Source organism: Cololabis saira, chromosome 3 (assembly GCF_033807715.1).
Source record: "Cololabis saira isolate AMF1-May2022 chromosome 3, fColSai1.1, whole genome shotgun sequence".
Taxonomy (NCBI): domain Eukaryota; kingdom Metazoa; phylum Chordata; class Actinopteri; order Beloniformes; family Belonidae; genus Cololabis; species Cololabis saira.
Window position 1 is genome coordinate 3,739,225 of NC_084589.1, and position 24,191 is coordinate 3,763,415.

General features: G+C 43.8%; 1 protein-coding gene across 1 annotated transcript in view; it reads right to left on the reverse strand.

Moving 5' to 3' along the window:
* Window positions 1-448: 448 nt before the first annotated feature.
* sim1a (SIM bHLH transcription factor 1a) overlaps window positions 449-24,191 on the reverse strand; it is a 46,952-nt gene continuing 23,209 nt past the window's right edge. The window contains exons 7-11 of the mRNA XM_061715333.1: window positions 22,140-22,246; window positions 20,681-20,828; window positions 9,256-9,424; window positions 4,227-4,632; window positions 449-1,203 (exon numbers count right to left, since the gene is read on the reverse strand). Coding sequence (XP_061571317.1) covers window positions 506-1,203; window positions 4,227-4,632; window positions 9,256-9,424; window positions 20,681-20,828; window positions 22,140-22,246 — 1,528 coding nt within the window. The 3' untranslated portion in view covers window positions 449-505. The remainder of the gene's footprint in view (window positions 1,204-4,226; window positions 4,633-9,255; window positions 9,425-20,680; window positions 20,829-22,139; window positions 22,247-24,191) is intronic.

The following is a 24,191-nucleotide window of genomic DNA, read 5'->3' on the forward strand; positions in this document are numbered from 1 at the left end:
TGCAAAATATTGCAAAGCTCAGTAAAATCAGATGCCGTGGAGTCGTAGGGCAGTGTCGACCAGTGGAGGACAAATAAACAGTTAAAGTAATAGTCTAGTCATCTTTGTCATTTTGAACAAAACACTCTTCATTTTTCCATCTAAATGACCTGCTGTCATTATAATTCTAAATTAGATGTAGAGTGTATTTCCCTCTGTGTCTGAAGGCTGTAAAAGTCACTGCTCAAACATACAGATGCATCATTACGAGTAAATGACAACATAGTCATAGTTTTATATGCATTGGAGACGTTCCTTCCATGAATAATGTCAGTTGTCCCTACAAAATCCCTGAAATGAGACACTCAAAGGGTCAGAATTGAAGGAAAACAGTTCAGTTCAGTTTCTCTAGCCCTCGGTCAGCGAGTCAGCATTTGAAATCCCTCACTGTGAAGGGCTAGATTGTAGGGGTAGGGCTGAAAAGTAGGACTACGGGGGGGATTGGGACTGGCCCTAAGTCTGAGTGTTAGCTACTGTTGGTGATAATGACGGAGGTCCCTTTGTGTCCAGGGGTGTGTTCTGGTGGGACGTGAAACTGCTCGTAGTGGCCGGGGCCGGCGCTGTAGGCCCGGAGGCTCTCCGGGTCATAGAGGTGCTCCAGGGTGTAGCCCGTCAGGGAGTACGTATGCTTGTCCAAGTACGTCCTGGGGTGGCCGTTGGACGGGTAGAGAGCCGGAGCCGGAGAAGGGGAAGCTGAGCAGGCACCTGGCCGACCAAACGGACGGTGGAACTGCAGAGAAAGTGGGGACAGTTCGGTGTGGAGTGTGTAGTCTTTGGACTTGTGGAGAAGCTCCGGACCGGGACTGCTGAGCCTGGACAGGGGAGCGGGGCTCGGCGCGGGACTGATCACCTGACTGAAACCTCGACACACCACCGTCTGTAGTGGCAGGGGCCCTTGGCCGTAGTCAGTAGTGAAGCATGGGGCGGGGCCCTGAGGACGGCCACCGCCCAGGCCCAGGGCGGGGCCTCCTGGGCACTTTCGCAGCTGGAAACGACTTTCCTCTTCCTTGATCATCTGCTGCGTAGCTCGGATCAGAGTGTTGATTCTGCTGGACGGCTCTGGGCTGCAGGGGTGGTGGTCGGCTCGGTACCGGTCCCCCGAGTCGCTGGCAGAGCCTCCATCTGGAGAACTGATCGTGCTGTCCTCGTCCCAGTGGCCTCGGCCTGCAGGGGGAGCCACACAGAACTTAGAACATACTTTTTATTTCTAACAGTTCTGCAAAGTTTTTTATTTATTTTTTTTAAATTTATTAACATACAGTACAAACAGCGACAAAAGACGACATCCGTTACAATAATATGTATCTAGGTGTGTGTGTGTGTGCGTGTGCGTGTGTGTGTGTGTGTGAATAATATGAAGTAGATAAATCAATTAAGAATATTAATTAGAGAATAAATAAGTAAACAAATAAATAATTATCATATAGAGTGGTGTAGCACGATATAATATAAATATAGCATCATAATATATAGGGATGCCCCGATACCGATACTGGGTCTGTACTGGGACCCGTGATATTTTTGTTGTGCATTTGCTCTGTGTTGTTGCTCTGTGTGCCGAGGTGTTTTTGCACCTTGACACTACGTATTTATACACAGTGTGAAGATGCCTTAAAGGAAAATAAAGGGAACATTTCCTTCCTTTATTTTGTTGTTGATAAAGGATTATTCACCTGTTCCGTAAGACCACAGTAACACTGCAACCTTTTTTAAGCTGACTTTGTATCCTTAAAATCTAGATGAAGCTAAACTCTCTTAATATTAAAAAGATTACAAGACTGAAATTATTTGGCCTGGGAAATGTTGGTTAATGTTGGTGGTCCTTTGACTCCATATTGTTGTTTTGTTGTCAGGAATCTGGGTGGGATTTTTGAAAAGGCTTTTAAGAAGGAAAATCAGGAAAGTGTGGTTTTCAGGTCAAGCTATTCATGCAGCTATGGACAAGTCTGTCCTAGTCAGTCTTACTTTCAAAACCTAATGAAAAAAGAAATGGATTTGCATCCAGACTAAGATTTAAGCCCTCTGCCACTGTACCTCTTAATTAGCATGAATCACTGGGCATTCACACTTGAGTGAAAAAATGCTGAAAACTCAGCTGGAAATTTGATACGGGAATTTGATGGTCGTCATATTATGTAATATTAAAGTCAGTGCTTGCTGCTCTATCTCTGTTGTTGTTTTCATTGTTCCGAAGGCCCATTATCTTCAGATGAAAGTCTTATGAACATGCCTTGGTGAATCTGGGATGTAGTGAGTGATCCAGAAGAGCAAATCATGAAACATACCGGTCCTGTCCACCCTGTCACAGTCACATTTAGAAACTGGAGCGTGGATGCCAGGCTGGACCAAAACAAACACTCTACATTTCACAATGAAAATCAATATACAGGACTGTCTCAGAAAATGAGAATATTGTGATAAGTCCTTTATTTTCTGTAATGCAAAAATGTCATACATTCTGGATTCATTACAAATCAACTGAAATATTGCAAGCCTTTTATTATTTTAATATTGTTGATCATGGCTTACAGCTTAAGAAAACTCAAATATCCTATCTCAAAATATTAGAATATTCTGGGAATCTTAATCTTAAACTGTAAACCATAATCAGCAATATTAAAATAATAAAAGGCTTGCAATATTTCAGTTGATTTGTAATGAATCCAGAATGTATGACATTTTTGTTTTTTTAATTGCATTACAGAAAATAAAGAACTTTATCACAATATTCTAATTTTCTGAGACGGTCCTGTAGTCCATAAGACATTGTAAAGCCTTATCTTCTCATGAAAGAACAGGAAAAGGTTAAGTACACTGTTGTCACCTCTTGATTAGAGTAAATTCCACATCAAGCAGTTTAGATCAGTATTCTCTGCAATGTTTGGAAATAGTTAAAAATGCAGCAGCTAATCGACTCAAATAAACGCAACCACAACTCCACACCTATTCACAGATGTGATTTCTAAAGCTTAGCTATCTTACAGATTTTCTACATATCTACACCATCAGCCTTTTTGTAAGTTATTTTTATATTTTTTTAGATATTTGATTGTCTTTTAATGTTTTATTGTTTCTGATGTTTTTGTTTTATTTAATTGTGTAGTACTTTTGCCAACATTTGTTGTCAGTTGTCAGTGTCAAGCTATCCATACGGTGGCCGAGACCCGCCATTGCTGAAAATAAAAGTAACGCTGCAAATAAAAATAAACGCCACTGCAAATAAAAGAAACGCTTTGCAAATAAAAGAAACGCTTCAAATATAAGGAAACCCCGCCGCAAATAAAAGAAACTCTTTGCAAATAAAAGAAACGCTGCAAATAAAAAAAAACGTCGCTGCAAATAAAAGAAACGCTGCAAATTAAAATAAACGCTGCTGCAAATAAAATGAACGCTGCAAATATAAAGAAACCCCGCTGCAAATAAAAAAAAAACGACGCAAATAAAAAAGCCACAACGGAAGTGAATTACCGGGGACTATTTTTGCTGATGCACCGGTGTTTTTTACGTGAGAGGAGAAAAAGAAGACGAAGAGGACGTAAGTGAAAAGGAAGAAATAAGAAGAGCGAGGAATAAGAAGAACAACGAACGAGAAAATACGTGAAAAAGTTAGTATTCAACGTCGCTACGTGTAATTTTTTATGTGCAACACCGGTGCATCAGCAAAAATAGTCCCCGGTAATTCACTTCCGTTGTGGCTTTTTTATTTGCGTAATTTTTTTATTTGCAGCGGGGTTTATTTATATTTGCAGCGGCATTTCTTTCTGTTTTCAGCATTACTTTTATTTTCAGCAATGGCGGGTCTCGGCCACCGTATATCCAGCCTTCTGTCAAGGATGGTTGTTTGAGGACCCAGACGCAGGAGAGCGGGAGGCAGGAGTTCCAAAAACTGAGTTTATTCCACAAAAAACAAAACCAAAAGCGCTGCTTAGCAGGATCAAAAAACTTGGACCAGGAACACGAACAGGAAAACTGACGGCGAGAACATGGAGGGAGCAAACAGGACGGACCGACAGGGAGCAGGGAAAGACAAGACCAGATATACACAGGGGGTAACGAGACACAGGTGCGAACAATCAGGGCAGATGGAAAACAGGCGGGGCAGAACAGAAAACACAAACTGGGGGAAATGTCAAACCCTGACACCTTCAGCCACACATTAAGCCTGGACGAGGGACATTAGTCCTTACCGTGGTAGCTGTGGATGGCGGCGATGCGTGTCATGCTACCGTCACAACGGTCACGGCTCTCCAAGGAGCTTTTGCTCAGCGGCACAAAGGAGCGGGCAGCACTCCACCACGTGTCCCTGCTGGGTGGAGGTGCACCAAGAAAATATTTCCCCGCTTCACATGGACTCCGTTCACAGCTCTGTCCCTGAGCGTGTGCGTGGAGGTGCGAGTGGACGTCACTGGTGCTGTAATGCTGCTCTTCCGACAGGCTGTAACAGAGAGCGCGAGGATCAGAGAACTGCCTGCAGCAGTGTGACGAGTCCAGGCCGTCGTGCTCCGGGTGAGGTGGGGTGGAGTCGGGCAAGGGGCTACTGCCCCAGGGACTGTCCTGGTCAGACTCGGATCGCTCTGCGTGGACGCTGGGACACTGTAGCAGCAGGGGAGGGGGGGATAAAGGAGAGAAAGATGAACGACAGTGTCGGCCTTGGGAAACCATATCTGATCACAATATTTGTGGGCAATCAACTCCAGCCCCAAGCAATGTACAAATATATAAATCAATTTAAAAAATGGTACAAAAAGGAAGTTCTGGGAAGTTATTTGATTGAGGAGGAGTTATGTTAAGGAAAGATTGTGTTTGTTAGCTGGTTAGGTGCAAATGTACAACCAATGGGAAAATCTGTAGCCTAATAGGTAAATTAGCAGCTATTTATTATTAATATTTATGTTTAATTTATAATAGAGGTAACAAAGGGGGAGGGTTAAATAAGTTTTACTTCTACCTGCTCCTTTTCAGACACTGTTTTTTTTTCCCCTGTTTGTATTACGTTTTTGTTGTTGCTTTTTTCTCGATGTTTTGAATTTGTTTTAAAATGTAATATTTTTCCCTTATGTGTTCGAAATAAACAATTCAATCAATCAATCCATCAAAACTTCTTTGACATTCTCCATTCTCTGGAGACAGGTCAGGACTACAGGCAGTCCCAGTCCAGAACCTGCACCCTCTTCTTCCTCCGCGACGCCATTGTGTGCAGGAAGTGATCTTCCACTGTCCTGCTGAAGAACAGTGGGTGTCTGTGGGAAAAGGGGCCTTGAAACATCATATGCTGATCAGCTTGTCTGCATTAATGCAGACAAGATCACAGAAGTGGAGATGAGCTTTGGCAATCAGAATCAGAATCAGAATCAGGTTTATTTGGCAGTTTAGAAAGACAATGTATTTGACTTCGGATACACCGGCGGCGACACAGATGGTATTATGCGCCTGTTTTCCAAGGGTAACACTGGGATAGGGGAGGAAAAAAAGGCATCTTCACACTGTGTATAAATACGTAGTGTCAAGGTGCAAAAACACCTCGGCACACAGAGCAACAACATCACCACTAAGACTTGCATGTGGATATGGGGGGGAGGATTACTTGGGGGGGGGGGGGGTCCCGGCACGGTGCCTCCAAGTGAGCGCCGCAGCTTCGTGGCGGGCTAGTGGGGGCAGAGCATCTTGTTTTTATTCCTCCAGGGAGATTGTGACTGGAGCAGCCTGTCAAGCTGCTCTGTCAAGGTCAGATTATAGAATCAACAATTGTATTGAAAAAAAACAGGCGGATTCCAGTAATTTTCCGTATTCCTAAAAATCTCTGGTTCATCAATGGCGACTCCAAACCGACGCATTTGTGATGAATTCCCGCCAACCCGAGCTTCCAACTTCTCCAAGGTCTTTTCCATCTTGCCAATGAGCTCAAAGACCGCTGCTAGCCTGCGATTCTGCTCAAGAATCGCATCCAGCTTGCGGTTTTGCTCCCCCAACGTTAGAGTCTGAGTGTTGGTCGCAGAGCTTTTCCTCTCAGCCACGTCGGGCAGCTCTGAAAGGGCCAGAACAGCTGTCAACCACTTACGCATTTGTCGATATACCAGGAATCCGCCAGCTCCAAAAAGCAGAAATCCTGTTATCATTAATCCGATTATGAAGGCATCTTCAACATCCTCGATGGACAGGATAGACAGGCACAGGATCCTCCAATGTTTCCAGGAATCCATCATGTATCCGGCAAAAAATGTCCCGTCGGAGCACGAGGCCTCCCTTGTCCCCTGAATTCTCGTTGCAAAAATTTGGTCAATTGTGCTGAGAGACCAGTTAACCAATTCCATGATTGTAGAGAGTTTAAGAGGATGTGAAAAGAGAGGCTCTAAAAGACAAGACAGGACAAAAAGCAGCAGCAGGGCAGATAGGGACGGAGAGGAGCAGAAAAGTGTCCGCCTTCACCGAGAGCTGGAAGAAGAAGGGACGCTGACCCAACCCCAGACCATCACAGAGCCGGGCCTTTGGACTTGTTGAGGATAAATCTGGAAACTGCTTTTCTAAAGATCTAAAGCCCTGATTCATCTAACCATGATACATGTTTTCATTGTGTGATGAGCTGTTGATGAACGATGATGATGATGATGATGATGATGATGATGATGATGATGATGATGATGATGATGATGATGATGATGCAGTGCTATCAAGAGTAGGCATGGCACAATTTTGCCCCAGGTTTATTATTTTCCACAAATGTCATTAAACAATCATGCTGCATAAATGTAAATAACAACAATGATATCATTCTGAGGAAAAGCATAAGGTTATTAGTTGTGCAAAGTATGGGGTTTATACAGCCTGTTGAGTGCATCACAGTCTGCTGGTGCTTATGTAGGGCACCTCCAAGTTCAACCTGACAACGGCTCAAAAACTATTTTAGAAGTTTCATGAGAATATTCTCTGAGAGTTACCATTTATTAGTCAAAGTATCAAACATCATCAATGTTTCAAAAGCATTAATATTAGCACAACTTTATCAGCTTGGTGGGAATTTCTTAAAGTAGCTAAAATTTCACCTTTTCCATGTGACCGTACACCCATATGGAACAACCCAGACATCGCTGGATGCATCGCAGTGCTGGACCCCCCTGGGGAGGGGGAAACGGTGCGTGATTGTGTGTCTGTGTCAGTGAGAATGCGGTATGGAAGGGTCCTGCCATGGAGGACTTGGGCCTCCATTAGCAGGACAACAAAACGTAATAATTTATCAATATTATATTATACAAAGATGGTTATTATTATTATTAGTAGTAGTAGTATTATTATGTATAGTATATTATTATTAGTATAGATATCGGATAGTTGAATGGATGAATGAATGGGATGCCTGGGTCTGGGGCCCTCCGTTGTCGGGCCTGCACGGGTGTCGCCTTGTTGGGGGGTTCCCCCTCTCCGGGCCCGTCTCCGGTCCCCCCCGCTGCCTCTGCGGCGGGGCGCCCCTCTGGTCTTGGAGGGCCACTTTCGTGGGGGCGGGTGCGCCTGCCCGCGTCGGCGGCCGGGGCGGCTCTGTCTCTCCGGGCAGGCTGGCCCCCTGCCGGATGGGGGTCGTTGGCCTGAAGGGTGAGGGCCTCCTGGCCGCGTGTCCGGCCCGGACCGGGTGGCCAGGGATTGCCTGGGTCGCGGTCCGCCGCCGCGGGATCCCTGGCTGCTTCTTCCCGTGCCGTGGGGGCCCCGTTTTTTTGTTGCAGATTTCCAGTGCTTGACGTGTGTTTCCGTGTGTTCCTGCTTCCTGGATTGGCAGTGGATGTCGTCACCTCCCCCCTCCACCCCCCCCCCAAAAAAAAAAAAATCACTGGGTTTGTATGTGTATATTTATGTATGTGTACGCATATGTATGCGTATATATGCGTATATATATTAAATATAGTAATAATGCACATATATACCTTTGGTTTCTACCGTCATGGTATCAATAATTAATATGTGTGCAGACAAGGTTAAAAAAAAAAGAAAAAAAAAAAAAAGAGAATATTCTCTGATGCTGGGATGTATTGGTGACTGGATCAACTGCAAGAGTGGTCCTAGATAGGATTTTATTTTTTGAGCTGTTGGCTGTTAGCATGAGGCTGTACTACCTGCCGAGGGAACTCTCGCATGTTATCGCGATAGCTGCGTACGTCCCTCCTCCTGCTAATGCCGACGCATCCCGCGATGTCCTACACTCCAGTGTAAGCAGGCTGCAAACACAGCACCCACATGCCCTCCTCCTAATTACCGGGGACTTCAATCGTCAAGACTCCTCGTTCAGGTGGGGGAGAGGTTTGTCCGTCAAGACACCTCTCCCTGCCCCTTTTCAACCTTTCCCCGACCCTGCACCTAACCTGGGGCTTGCTGATTGGGCCGGAGCTTCGGGAGCTGCGTGCTGGCCTGCGGTCCCCACCCCTGGTCATCCCGCTGCTGCTTCCACCTGCGTGCGGTCCCCACCACCGGTCATCCCGTTGCTGCTTCCACCTGCCTGCGGTCCCCACCCCCGGTCATCCCGCTGCTGGCTTCCACCTGCGTGCGGTCCCCACCACCGGTCATCCCGTTGCTGCTTCCACCTGCCTTCGGTCCCCACCCCCGGTCATCCCGCTGCTGCTTCCACCTGCGTGCGGTCCCCACCCCCGGTCATCCTGTTGCTGCTTCCACCTGCCTGCGGTCCCCACCCCCGGTTATCCCGCTGCTGCTTCCACCTGCCTGCTGTGCTGCTGACGTCCCCGACCCCCCAGTCTGGCCCTCAGCAGGAGGGTCCCCCCTTATGATCCAGGTCCTGCTCAAGGTTTCTTCCCTCCTAAAGGGGAGTTTTTCTTGCCACTGTTTGGCTTAAGGTTTTTCTCCCACTAGGGGAGTTTTAACCTGCCATTGTTTATGTAATAACTGCTCGAGGGTTTATGTTCTGGGTCTATGGAAAGTGTCTGGAGACAACTTTTGTTGTATTAGACGCTATATAAATAAAATTGAATTGAATTGAATTGAATAACATGCCCAGGAACTCGCAGCAAATATGACACAATATTGCTGTCGCGGCATATAACTAATGTGGCTCTTTCAGGGGGCTCTCCAACCGTCACATATGTTGCTGGAGCTCACCCTCAGTCAGAATGAACGCAGTGTGGAGTTTGCAGCTCCAACTTCAGATGAGGAAGTGCTAGCAGAACATCAGGCTTGACTGAAGCCTGTGGGAGACAGGAAAGTAGAAGAAGAACCTCTCACCTGTGTGTACGGTGACAGTCTGGCTTTGGTCTTGGTTCGGCACACTCTGCTCTTGGGGTTTTTGCAGTTTTCCATGAGGTTGCTGGCAGTGTTGTTGTTGTTGTAGGGGAAAGAGGTCTTGGATGTGACCTGGTCCAGGGAAAGCTGACGGCCTCTATATTCAGTCTCCCTAAAGAGAAAAAAAACATGCATGTTCTGCATTAGAAGGCCAAATGTTTGATACAGTCCACCACTCCACGAGCAGAGATCCTGCAGCCGTGGGGAGGCTGCTGACAGTTCACATGTACCCAGTACTAAAAGAAATCAGGGGAGATGGTGGATTTTATTATATGGGGACAGATAATTTGTGCTGATTACAAATAATATAATCTATTACAAATAATAGCACTGACCAAAACAGCTGCAGAAATACTGTAGGAATGACATAGCAGCAGTTAAATGCAGCCTTCTGTAAGCTTTAAATATCCACTGGGCTTACATCAAATACATCAAAACACAATAAAAAATACTTTTCTGAACTTATCAATATGACTCTGTCCTTCACAGGATAAGTAAAATGGATCACTGCAAAAACTCACAATCTTAACAAGAATATTTGTCTTATTTCTAGTTAAAATGTCTCATTTTAGTAAAAGAAATCTCATTACACTTAAAACAAGACTCATGACTGGAAAAAAACAACAATTTTCACCTGTTTCAATCTGTTTTTGCTTGTAATGAGAAGATAAATCTTGTCCCACTGGCAGATTTTTCTATTTATTTCAAGTGAAAATTTACTTGAAACAGGTGAAAATTGTCAAATAAGTTATTTTTCTGGTGATGACTCTACATGTTGTACATGCAGTAATACCACATTCATTGATGAAAGGACATAAGGAAGGAAATAAGGAAATAAAAATATAAAAATAAAAATAAGGAAATAAAAAATAAATAATAATAATAATTTAAAAAAAAAAGATGAAAGTACATAAGGGATGGCAGTTTTACAGGGGGGATGATTTGGACCGTTTTTATTTCAGGGGGGGATGATTTGGACCGTTTTTATTTCAGGGGGGATTCCATCCCCCCTCATTCCCCCTCAACTCCAGTACTGCATGTAGCTGCAGGTTTAGCTTTTCTCTTGGTACAGAAAAGCATTAACATCTGTTTAACAATTAGAGCCCCCTGGTTGGAGGGGGATGGGGAGGGCTGTGTGTTTGGGGATGACTAACTTCTGGGAGAGGCTGGGATGTGCTGAGAAGGCTGCAACGGCTGTTGGGATGCTTGTCTTACCAGGAGGATTGGAGCAAGGCCCTTAACAAACACTCAACAGAGGCGAAGCTGTCCCATCTAATACACGGGGAGATTAAAGGCTATGTCTGGCTAAATCTGGCCCGTCGGAGAAGCTTGGCCGTCTCACTAGTGGGAAATGGGAATTGATTTTTGGCTGAAGTGTTCTGACCACGGAAGATGAATCAAGTTTGAGACAACCTGGACAGGGTTTACTTGAGACAAATAGTGATCCATCTCACATGTGCACCGCCCCGCTGTCTTGATCTCTCTCTACACAATCACTAATTCATGTAAAAAACAGATTTTTTTTGCAGGATTTGTATCATTTTGATTTGGAGAATCCTGTGCCAACACGTTCATTTAGCACTGCTGCTTCAGCAAACACACCTGCCACTTCCGTTAGCCACGTTAGCAGTTTATTGGATAGATCTTTCATTCCTTCAGCAGGATCACAATCTCTTCTCCGTTAGTTCTTCATGTGCCAGAACACAGAAAGCCTTCTACGCTGTTTTTCTATTTATTTAACAACAAAACTTAAAGGGGACCTTTTATGGCATTTAATACCTATTTTAAACAGGCCTTGAATGTCTTAAAAACAAGCTTTTGATTGTTTTTTCTATATAAATTAGAAAGTCAGCCTCTGGGCCATGTTTTTATTTTTACCGTTTCTAACCTCATTATTTATGCAGGATTCTGAGTGGGCGGGGCTATGATAATGAGGCTCTGTGCTGATTGGCTGCCTGAATGACGCGATACGCCGCTACGGAAAAATGGCGGAAGCTCCGGCCGGCGGAGTTAAGCCTGAATTACGGTTCTGCGTTAAATCGACGCAGACGCAGACCGGAACCATAAATCAGCCTTTACACGTGTCATGCATGCGATGCGAGCGAGCGTCAGCGACAAAATCAATTCCATTGCTTTATTTTCTATTGGACTGTCCTAACTGGACGCAGCGATGCACAGCGCGGCGTTTTGAGCTGAACATTTGTCGGACGCCCTGCTTCTATTTTCTTCCTTTCACTCGCGTTGAAAGCCGGTTGAAAACGCTGTAGGAAACAGTCACAAATGAGGAACAGCTGATCCAGTTAGTTGAAATGAGAAGTTATCTCTAAGATTCCTCCTCATTTCACTACAAAAACCTCAATAAAGTGGCAGCTGCTGGAGGGAGATGGACAGAGAGACGATGTCACGCAGTGCTACGATAGTCGGACGCTCACATGCAGTTAGGACACGTGCTTAGTTGTGGGCGTGGTTTGCATTTTGATTACGTAACGACAGGAGCAGAATCTTATTGGCTTATTGGATCAAAAGCTAATTACTTAATGACAAACAGATACTAGTTTGTTAAATTGTGGTCAACTATTGGGACGGCTGGTTGGTTGAGGGAGACGTACGGCAGTAACCTGGTGATGGAGTGTGAGGGACACTGTGCCAGTGTTACCATGGCAACCAGGTATCTGTGTGTCCAAGCACCGTCCACACCGTCAGAGCTACGTTTTCCACCGCTGGGGACACCGTCACCCAGGAATGGGCTTGTCCGTGACAGTTTTATATAATCATTTTTGTTGAATATTATTAAAACGTAGGAAGTCAAAAGTCTTAAGATACTGAAAGCTTTGTTGACCGTATAAAAATCTCTGCAACTCTGCTCAATACAAAGCAATGCTGTAAAGCCTGTCTTGGGCCCAAATTGGAAGAAAGCACACGAGGCCTCTCTCCTTTGAGAGCGGATTGCTCCTCTCCCGGTGTGCAAACCCCCGCCCTTTTGTGTGTGTGTGTACGCAGTACACCAATTCTAAGAAAAAGGTGTCCTCCGAGGCTCCTCTCTTTGGGTACAGATTGCTCCTTTTCTGAGCAATTTACACCAAAATTGGTAGAAACAGGTGTCCTTCGGGGGCTCTCCCCGTGTGCACAGATTTCACAAGATTCTGAGAAAAGACACAAGAGAAACCTTTCATTTTTTTAAACTTTAAACACCCTCACCCACATCTTTTCTCAGAATTTTGTGTCTTTTCTCAGAATTTTGTGTCAAATATGTCTGGAGCCGCATAAAATGAAAAGTCTTGTATAAGCCTTAGAATGAAGACAACACATGCTGCATGTTTCTATATTAGTTAGAACTGGGGGAAGATTTTTTTTCATTATGCACTTCGAGAAAAAAGTAAAAATTTCAAGAAAAAAGTCGAAATGTCGAAATGAAAAAGGAAAGGAAAAAGGAAGAAAAAAGAGAAAAAAGGAAAAAAAAAGAAAAAAAAAAGAAAAAAGAAGAAAAAAAGAGAAAAAGAGGAAAAAAAGATTCTGAGAAAAGACACAAAATTCTGAGAAAAGATGTGGGTGAGTGTGTTTAAAGTTTAAAAAAATGAAAGTTTGTTTCTCTTTCCTCCGATAAAATATAAGTGTGAGAACTAACGGAGGAAAATGAGTTGTAACCATGATAATAAATAAAAGCTGGGGGGTGTGGCCCCCAGGCCCTTTGAGGTATATAAGGAGAGAGACCCGATGAAAGATTTTAGAGTTGTCCTTTCGAATGGTTAATTCTCCTGTGGTTGGTACTAATTGTATTCATACAATAAAAACCTCTGCAGTATTGAACGGAACACCAGACGATCTGAATCTTCGCATTGTTCTTTAGTCCAATTGGAAAAGGTGATTGTGACAGGGTGGAGGTGCAGCCCCTCAGGTTGATGGGTCACAGGTGTGCCCCATCCACCTCTCCACCCTGCCTGCCTTCATAAGGCATGGCTGCACAGCAGCAAGAGGGTTCCCTGTGAAGGTGCTGGTGGATGTGTGTCTGCAGTGAAGGAGAAAATAAAACCGGTTCCTGCACAAAACCCTGTTTCCTCTGTCCTGTCGGCCGACCCCCGTAGCACTAGCCTTCCTACATATACTGTGTACTGATATCCTTCTAGAAACTTAGTTTATGTAGGGGGACCAGAATTTTCCACTACATCCGTCACCAGAGAAAGCAGACGTGTTCATTTTCCTAAGGAGGAACTGCCGAGTGAGATTGCGTTGGCGTTCTTCCGGTTCCTTCTTTATTGTTGGTCTTCTTCTTCTTCTCCTACTATGTTGATACTCTGTCTTCGTGGTGTTGTGGTGTCGTATACATGCTGGAATAACTGGAATTAGGACCGCCCTATCTGGCATTAATAACTCCATCTCAAGAGCTTCAGTTGGGTTCAGTTCAGAACAGTCAGAGCCCCTTCATGTACTACCGGGGTTAAGATTTATCTACACAAAGTTATTACACGTACAAGGCCACATGTTTGAATACATCCTGTCCTACTAGTTATATTCTACAGTGATGGAGTTAACAGAGATGAATAACAGCAGCCATGAATGTAGAGACTGATATTACTGAACCCTTGAGCTGTCTTTGGGTCAAGGAAGGAGGAAGAGAAGAAGGGAGGAAGGAAGGAAGGAAGGAAGAATGAAAAGAAGGAAAGAAAGAAAGAAGGAAGGAAGGAAGGAAGGAAGGAAGGAAGGAAGGAAGGAAGGAAGGAAGGAAGGAAGGAAGGAAGGAAGGAAGGAAGGAAGGAAGGAAGGAAGGAAGGAAGGAAGGAAGGGAAAAAGGAAGGAGAGAGCGGGAGGAAAGAAGGAAGGAAGGGGGAAAAGAGGAAGGGAAGAAGGAAGGAAGGGAGAAGGATGGAAGAAGGAAGGGAGAAAACAAGGAAAGAAGGAAGGAAGGGAGAAAAGAGGAAGGGAGAAGGAAGGAGAGAGCAGGAGGAAAGAAGGAAGGAGAGAGCAGGAGGAAAGAAGGAAGGAGAGAGCAGGAGGAAGGAAGGAAGGAGAGAGCAGGAGGAAAGAAGGAACAGGAGAATGAGGTCATTTTGACCCGAACACAGTAGCGGGGTTAAGAGCCTAATAGTGCGTGATATAACTGAAGAGTGTGTATAAAAGAGAAACAGTAACAAAGGAGAATGAGTTTCTATTAAAGGCTGGTTTGGAGATGTTGCTGCAGATGTCTGCAGGATTACTTAACAGCAGAGGGGTTGTAGGGGGGTGGTAGGTCTGCAGAGGTCAGAGGTTATCAGAGCTGAACACACACTGGGAGTTCACATGCAGGTGAAGCCTCCTGGAGTCCTAGATATCCAAGGCTATAGCTAAACTAAAGCTGCAGCCCAATCAGCTCTGCTCCTGATAGCAGTATGTGTCTACCTGCTGCTGCCCCTGCTTTTGTCTCAGGTGTTATACAGGAGAAAAAGCACACGGTCTCATTTTGGGCTGCATTGAGTAACTGGGACAGTCTGGGACTGTTTTAAAAAGAAAAACACAGCACAAACAACAGGAGGCTTCCCTCACACGACACACTGCACCCTAGAGATTCTCATTACATTTCCATCCTGTCAATTGGAAAGCCATATACAGAAAGCTGCGATAGATTCATGTAGATCAGGGGTCGGCAACCCAAAATGTTTTAGAGCCATATTGGACCAAAAACACAAAAACATGTCTGGATGATGTCTGGAGCCGCAAAAAATGAAAAGTCTTGTATAAGCCTTAGAATGAAGACAACACATGCTGCATGAATCTATATTAGTTATAACTGGGGGAGATTTGAATTTATTTTCATTATGCACTTCGAGAAAAAAGTCGAAATGTCGGGATTAATGTTGAAGTACAATCTTAAGAAAAAAGTCGAAATGTTGAAAAAAAAGTCAAAATGTTGAGAAAAAATTCAAAATTTCGAGAAAAAAGTAAAAATTTCGAGAAAAAAGTCAAAATGTCGAGATTAAAAAGGAAAGGAAAAAGGAAGAAAAAAGAGAAAAAAGGAAAAAAAGAAAAGAAAAAAAGAGAAAAAAGAAGAAAATAAGGAAAAAAAGAAAAAAGGGTCAAACATTTTTGAAAAAGCTCCAGGAGCCACTAGGGCGGCGCTAAAGAGCCGCAGATTGCCGCCCCTGGTGTAGATGGTTGGGAAAGCCTGTCTGAAGCGTCTTTGGCTCTGAATGCATCCAGCCAAGCTGCTTAATGGAGAGCTTTATAGGCTCTATTTCCTTCACTCACTATTTTATTCATCCATGGACATTAGGAGTAATAAAACAACAGGCTCACAGGAGAGTAAATGATAACATTCCTATTACCCAGGGGTGAACTAGATGCTGGGACGTCCACTCGGAAGACTGACGACTGGCGTGTGTGGTTCACTTGTGAATAATGTTTCTGGCCAGGTAAGAGCAGTAAGCATCCAAAACTAGTTTTACTAGCAACGAACAAAAGCACTGTGAGCTTGTGAGAGCGGTGGCCGAGACCCGCCATTGCTGAAAATTAAAGAAACGCAGCAAATAAAAAGAAACGCCGCTGCAAATAAAATAAACGCTTTGCAAATAAAATAAACGCTGCAAATAAAAACAAACGCTGCTGCAAATAAAAGAAACACTGCTTCAAATATAAAGAAACCCCGCTGCAAATAAAAAAAAAAACGACGCAAATAAAAAAGCCACAACGGAAGTGAATTACCGGGGACTATTTTTGCTGATCAGAGGTGTCTTCAGTATTCACATCCATTACTCAGGTAGAAGTGTAGATACTAGAGTTTAAAAATACTCCTGTAAAAGTTGAAGTATCAACTCAAGTTTTTTACTCAAGTAAAAGTATAAAAGTACTGGTTTCAAAACTACTTAAAGTATAAAAGTAAAGTAATGTAAGGGGGAAAAGACATTAAGGTCAAAAGCCATTGAAAATGAATGAATCTTAGTATAATGTAAATATATTAAAGAAGCATATATGTGTACTATTGAGCATTAACATGTGTTTCAGAGAGCAGGAGATATGATGACTAGTTGCCTATAAGTATTGTAATGGTGCAAAAAGTCAAACTTCAGAGGCATGTTATCATTTATCCTAACCTTTATTGGAATGTACATCCAAGTTTAGTTGCAGGAATCTGAGGGAACGGATGTAAGAACAAAACTGGACAAGAACATCTGAAACAACCACAACCAAATTCACTCTATCCGGATGGAGCAATTTAACTGGATAGTTTTTTTAAAGGCCCAAATGAAATTGAGTAACGAGGCTGTTTTTAAAATGTAAGGACTAAAAAGTACAGATAATTGCGTGAAAATGTAAGGAGTAAAAGTAAAAAGTCGTCTGAAAAATAATTACTCCAGTGAAGTATACATAACCAAAATTTCTACTTAAGTAAGGTAACGAAGTATTTGTACTTCGTTATTTGACACCTCTGTTGCTGATGCACCGGTGTTTTTTACGTGAGAGGAGAAGAAGAAGACGAAGAGGACGTAAGTGAAAAGGAAGAAATAAGAAGAGCGAGGAATAAGAAGAACAACGAACGAGAAAATAAGTGAAAAGGTTAGTGTTCAACGTCGCTGCGTGTAATTTTTTACATCTTCTTTTTCTCCTCTCACATAAAAACACCGGTACATCAGCAAAAATAGTCCCCGGTAATTCACTTCCGTTGTGGCTTTCTTATTTGCGTCGTTTTTTTGTTTTATTTGCAGCGGGCTTTCTTTATATTTGCAGCGTTTCTTTTATTTGCAGCAGCGTTTCTTTTTGTTTTGCAGCGTTTATTTTATTTGCAGCAGAGTTTGTTGAATTGCCTTCCGTCAACGTTTGCAGCGTTACTTTTATTTTCAGCAATGGCGGGTCTCGGCCACCGTAGTAAAGGCTATGCAAATGTGGATGCGTCTCCTGAATCCTGACGCTGTCACGCACCAGCCGTGAAAACATCAGCTCATTCAGCAAACTGTGGAACAAAGGACGAACCTGGTTAACCCTGTACTGTCTTCGGGTCAAAAATGACCTCATTCTCCTGTTCCTTCTTTCCTCCTGCTCTCACCTTCTTCCCTTTCTTCCTTCCCTTGTTTCTCCTCCCTTCCTTCCTCCCTTCCTTCCTTCCTTCCTTCCTTCCTTCCTTCCTTCCTTCCTTCCTTCCTTCCTTCCCTTCCTTCCTTCTTCGTCCCTTCCTTCCTTTCTCCCTTCCTTCTTTCCATCCCCTTCCTTCCTTCCTTCCTCCCTTCCTTCCTTCCTTCTTTTCTCCCTTCCTCCTTCTCCCTTCCTTCCTTCCTCCCTTGCCTCCTCCTTCCTTCCTTCCTTCCTTCCTTCCTTCCTCCGCTCTCTCCTTCCTCTTCCTTCCTCTTTTCTCCCTTCCTTCCTTCTTTCCTTGTTTTCTTGCTTCCTTGTTTTCTTCCTTCCTTCCTTCCTTCCTTCCTTCCTTCCTTCCTTCCTTATTTTCTACCTTCCTTCCATCCTTCTTTTCTCCCTTCCTTCCTTCTTTCTTTCCTTCTTTTCATTCTTCCTTCCTTCCTTCTTCCTTCCTTCCTTCCTTCCTTCCTTCCTTCCTTCCTTCTTTTCTACCTTCCTTCCTTCTTTCTTTCCTTCTTTTCATTCTTCCTTCCTTCCTTCCTTCCTTCCTTCCTTCCTTCCTTCCTTCCTTCCTTCCTTCCTTCCTTCCTTCCTTCCTTCCTTCCTTCCTTCCTTCCTTCTTTTCTACCTTCCTTCCTTCTTTCTTTCCTTCTTTTCATTCTTCCTTCCTTCCTTCTTTCCTTCTTCCTTGACCCGAAGACAGCACAAGGGTTAACTGGAGATAGTACGGGAATGTTTTCTGCCAACAGCGATGCAAAGAAGCACATGCTCATTCTCCAAAAAGCAATCTTAACATCTTTTGTTTTACAACTACTTGAATATCCACAAACCATCCAACAAAAAATGTGACTTTACAAACATTTGTGAGATTGTCAGATTCTGCAAACAAGTCTTTAGCAAATACGTATCAAATTTCCAATTAGCCTGCAGGTAACTGCAGGTTAACTGCTGCACAGCAATGTTTGCATAAATGTCATCACCTTTCCTCGTTATATTTTGAAAGCTGCTGTGCGCAGCAGAGACCCCAGGAAGCCTTCTCGCACATTGTCCCTGTCTGCATCTCCTGCAAAACCGGTAAAGAGCTGCTGCTGCTCCGACCAGAATCTCCTTAAAACTGTCCGGTTCCGTGATAACGGGGTAAAAAGTTCCGGGAGAAGACTTCCCAATGTTTAGGAGTTTCTCTGCTGAAGGCGACCCGTGGTGAGCAGCAGAGAACAGGAAATACACACAAAAGAGAGCCAAACACCGTGGCCAGTGTGCAAGGCGCCATCTTGGTATCTAGTATTATGGGACCTCAGCGCAGTATTTAACACCAGCGCAGTATTTAACACCATGGGCCATAATATAACCTAGAGCAATTGGAGAATTGTGGCTGACTTTATGGAAACAGTACTTAACTGGTTTGACTCTTACTTAACCCTTGTGCTGTCTTTGGGTCAAGGGAGGGTGAAGGGAGAAAAGAAGGAATGAAGGAAGGGAGAAAAGATGGAAGGAAGGAAAAGGAAGTAAGGAAGAAAGGAGAAAAGAAGGAAAGAAGTAGGAAAGGGAGTAAGGAAGGGAGAAAAGATGGAAGGAAAGAAGGAAGAAAAGATGGAAGGGACAAAAGGAGGAAGTAAGGAAGAAAAGGAGAAAAGAAGGAAGGAAGGAAGGAAGGAAGGAAGGAAGGAAGGAAGGAAGGAAGGAAGGAAGGAAGGAAGGAAGGAAGGAAGGAAGAAGGAAGGAAGGAAGGAAGGAAGGAAGGAAGGAAGGAAGGAAGGAAGGAAGGAAGGAAGTAGGAAAGGGAGTAAGGAAGGGACAAAAGATGGAAGGGAGGAAAGAAGGGAGAAAAGATGGAAGGAAGGGAGAAAGGAGCAAAGAAGGAAAGAAGGAAGGAAGGAAGGAAGGAAGTAGGAAAGGGAGTAAGGAAGGGAGGAAAGATCGAAGGGAGGAAAGAAGGAATTAAGGAAGAAAGGAGAAAAGAAGGCAAGAAGGAAGGAAATGGGAAAGGGAGTAAGGAAGGGAGAAAAGATGGAAGTGAGGAAAGAAGGGATAAAAGATGGAAGGAAGGGAGGAAAGGAGAAAAGAAGGAAAGAAGGAAGGAAGTAGGAAAGGGAGTATGGAAGGGAGAAAAGATGGAAGGGAGGAAAGAAGGGAGAAAAGGAAAGAAGAGAGGGAGGAAGGAATGGGGAAAAGGAAAGAAAGAAGGGAGGGAAGAAGGAGAAAGATGGAGAAAATAAGGAAATAAGGAAGGAAAAGCAAAGAAGGTAATAAAGAAGTCAAGTCAATCAAGGTCTGGACAGTTCTGTTGCTGACACAGCTCCTTCCTTCTTTCCTCCCTTCCTTCTTTTCTCCCTTCCTTCTTTTCTCCCTTCTTTCTTCCCTCCCTTCCTTCTTTTCCCCTTCCTTCCTTCTTTCCTCCCTTCCTTCTTTTGTCCCTTCCTTCCTTCTTTCCTTCCTTTTTTCCTTCCATCCTTCTTTTCTCCTTTCCTTCTTTCCTCCCTTCCTTCTTTTCTCCCTTCCTTCCTTTCTTCCTTCCTTCCTTCCTTCTTTCCTCCCTTCCTTCTTTTCCCCTTCCTTCTTTCCTCCCTTCCTTCTTTTCTCCCTTCCTTCTTTCCTCCCTTCCTTCTTTTCTCCCTTCCTTCCTTCCTTCCTTCCTTCCTTCCTGCTTTCCTCCCTTCCTTCTTTTCTCCCTTCCTTCCTTCTTTACTTCTTCCCTTCCTTCCTTCCTTCTTTACTTCTTTCCTTCCTTCCGTCCTTCCTTCCTTCCTTCCTTCTTTCCTCCTGCTCTCTCCTTCCTTCTTCCCTTCCTCTTTTCTCCATTCCTTCCTTCCTTCCATCCTTCTTTTCTCCCTTCCTTCCTTCCTTCCTTCCTTCCTTCCTTCCTTCCTTCCTTCCTTCCTTCCTTCCATCCTTCTTTTCTCCCTTCCTTCCTTCCTTCCTTCCTTCCATCCTTCCTTCCTTCCTTCCTTCCATCCTTCTTTTCTCCCTTCCTTCCTTCCTTCCTTCCTTCCTTCCTTCCTTCCTTCCTTCCTTCCTTCCTTCCTTCCTTCCTTCCTTCCTTCCTTCCTTCCTTCCTTCCTTCCTTCCTTCCTTCCTCCTTCCTTGACCCAAAGACAGTACAAGGGTTAAGGACTCTAAACATCTTTAAATGCTACACCTGGGTTCAGTTTACTGCACTTGATGAGACAGCAAATGCATACAATGAGTTTTTAACTTCAAAGTTTGCTACTCTGCCTAACTGAATAGTGTGACGACATTGTGCATCAAACTACATATTTGTGTCATTCAGTTTATCAATCAAGGTGTTCATATAACGATCTAAAGTTTTGCAGGAGTTGAGACGGAAACTTACGTGAGAACGTAGTTGACGCTGACGATGCAGTGAGGACGGGACGAGCGGCTGTTGTGGACGATTGTAGCGTAGCTCTGAACCCAGACCCAACCGCCCTGCTTGGCCAGGAAACGGTAGTACTTGGTGGTGACTTGACCTTTCACCAGCACTACAGAACAATGACAAGGAGGAAACAACACATGATTAAGTTTGGGGGTTTGGGTACATGCAACAGTACATAACCACTGTATCTTCTATGGTCGCAACACTAAATATTTTTACTGCACTGTTCTTAGCAATGTATTCTATACGTTGGGATGAGCATTGGACACCGCAGAGATGTCGTCACAGGGCGCACGGTGAAATTAAAAAATTATCAATTCGCCGCGGCACCCCGGCGGCGTGCGCCCTGTTGCGCCCTATGCCGCCGCGCAAACCCGCCGGCGTGCGCCCTGTTGCGCGCCGCCGAGCTCGGCGGCAGACCCCTGCGCCCTTGTGCAGCAGCAGCACATACACAATGAACGGGAAAGCCGGCGGCGGCCGCCACTGTGCGCTCTCTATGTGAAAACCCCTTAAGTTAGACGGTTTGTGATGCCATGCCAAAGATTTGCTGTGGTGTCTTTAAGGGCATTTTCTACTCATTTGAACTCACATTTAGGGTCATTGTTTGTTTGGAGGACCTGTTCAAGTTTTAACTGTGTGCCTGATGTTCATCAGATGTTGCAACGATTTATCCATATAACATTTTTTCCCCATGATGCAGTCTGTTTTGTGAAATGTACCATTTGCTGTGTGGCTTTTCAGCTCATATCCCTCCCACTGACTGGGTTTTACTGTGGATGATGATTCTCTCTTCCAGGTTGCAGCCAGAACCAGTACAAGATCTTTGGCTGTTGTTTCTTGAGCTCATTTTCACATTTCACACCAAAGCTGCCTCCTCCCTGAGTTGTAAGATGGCTGTGTGTTATCAAAGTGTTTTATAGTTGGGTATTCTTGATTGAACAGGTGAACGTGGGACCCAAGGATGGACCAGACACGTGACGTGATGATTCTGTTCCTGGTGTCTGGGTGGATTTCCTCAGGATTTCATGCCATGAGGCCCTTATTTTTGAAAGTGCACCTAAAAACCATCCACAGAAGTTTCTCATCTCAGCGCTAGTCGACCCCAAGCTCGTATTTTAACTCAGAGTTTGTTGCAGCAAAAGAAGGTAGAGAAGAGAGTGTAAGCACAGTCTCTTCTTTATAAGGTATATCAGGCATTCCTAATAAAGTGTCCAGTTTTAAGGTATTAAACTACAGATAAATTCAGAGGACAGCTACGTTTTAACATTCTAACAATATAAAAAATGACAACAATGTGAACAATGTGAACAAGGACACACTGAAGCCTTTAATACACTGATTATCTGCAAGAATGTGGATAATACGAGCAGTAATAATACGAGCCTTTGTGCTGGAAGGTGAATGGAGCTGAACTCACGTAAGTGATGAGCACAGCGCAGGTGGAAGGAGTCACAGCCGTGGACGTGATGGTAGAGAGTCTTCTCTATGAGGTCCTGAGGTTCGTAGCCCGTCAGCTCTGCAACCCTGAGACAAACACACACACACACACACAAGTTTTCATTGTGTTTCACAACTATTTACAATCCCAAATCCAAAGTTAGAATGACTCAAAAGTAAAATAAATAAACAAAACAACAAAACAGATTCTGACATTTTGAATTGAAGTTCCTTTCAAACAGTATTAACCAATATTGAATGTTCCTTTTTCCCTCCAACGTACTTTCATTTGTTAATATACACTTTTGCATTTGAGCCCTGCAACACCAGGACCCGGCTCTGCAGGCCTGGGGCCGGATTCACAAAACATTCTTAAGTGTCATTTCTTTCTTAAGTTCAGTCTTAAGAAGAAAAAAGAGAAGAAGTCATATTCTCCAAAAAAGTTCTTTCCAAAAAAGTATTTTCTCAACTTTCTTCTTAAGTTTCTTCTTAAGAAAAAACTTAAGAATAAATGGTATTCTTGAAATAAAAGTTCTCAAATTTGTTCTTCTTTTTTCTTAACCTTAAGACAACCTTGACCTGTCTTAAAATTTCTTCTGTGAAAAGGTAATAATAATAATAATAATAATAATAATAATAATAATAATAATAATAATAATAATAATAAGCCTCTAATATCCCGTTTTTCAACACATTTGCACAAACAAAGACCTGCAATATGTGGAGCGATGCATCGGTGTAGTGAAGTCTCGCTTCAGGTGCATGACTGAATATAATGAAATTAATAATAATAATAATAATAATAATAATAATAATAATAATAATATAATATAATTCTGGGATACTTGGCTGCTACTGCTGTGTGAACGGTCTGATGCAGCGGCTACTGAATCCTTCATTTAGTATGCAGTATACAGTACATACTGATGCAGTAGGTAGCATGTAGTACTTAGTATGCCATTTCGGATACAGCCATAGTTTAAGAAGTTCTTAAGTTGGAAAAATAAGAAATTCGTAAGACAGTTCTTAAGACGGTTCTTAAGAAAATATTGAGGAATTGCACTTCAGAACTTTCTTATGAACTTCTTAATTTTAGATCTTAAGACATTTCTTAAGATGGTTCTTAAGAACATATTGGCGAATCCAGCCCCTGTCCTGCAGGCGGGGGGCCCACAGGAGACTGGCAACCATTAGGGGGATAAACTCTGCCTCACTGAGGTGGGAGGACCCAGCCGTTAGGGAAGGACTTGGAGTGGAGGTGCTGCTACTCCACATCAACAAGGGCCATGTGAGTCGGGATGCTTCCTGGACTCCTCCGTAAGAAGGTGTTTCTCAGCCTGTCCAACCAAATGAGGGGCCCGGGGCAAACACAGCACACGCTGAAGTGATAGCAAATGTTGGCTGGTTTGGGAACATGTCGGTATTCCCCCTGAACAGATAGAGGAGGAGGCTGGGGAGAGGGAAGTCCAGAGATCTCTGTTCAGCCTGCTGCTGCCACAACCCAAACGTGAATAAGTGGAAGTTAATGAATAGATAGCAAAGCTTTTACCACTTTGTGGTGCTGCGAACAGTTACAAGGTGGCCTTGATCCCCAGGAGGATCCAAGAGACGGCAGAGTTTCACTTGTTATTTTGTCTCATTTTCCTTTCAAACAGGTTTAGGGGTCATTGTTACCGCATTTACCTCTGTCTGTATTGTGGACAGGTTGGGACAACAGGCCGGCCTGTCACGAACCCGAGCCCTCTCCTTCATCACTTATGCCTTTGAAATTGCACTGACCTTCCCAGACAAGAAGAGGTCTTGAAGGCGGCATATCTCCGTGTACCTTTCAGCTTTAGTGCTACCATCATAGAAGTGAAAATGAGCTTTCACCAGAGCACTGGTGCAACCCCAAGCCAGCACAGACACTGGCTTTTGGACCGGTTGCTGATAAGAGTCTGGATGATGCTTTTAGTATTTTGATCCAGAGCACATGGTGTCCATTTCTTCCAGAAATTCCTAGAGTTCCTAGAGTATCCAAATGTAGATTTGG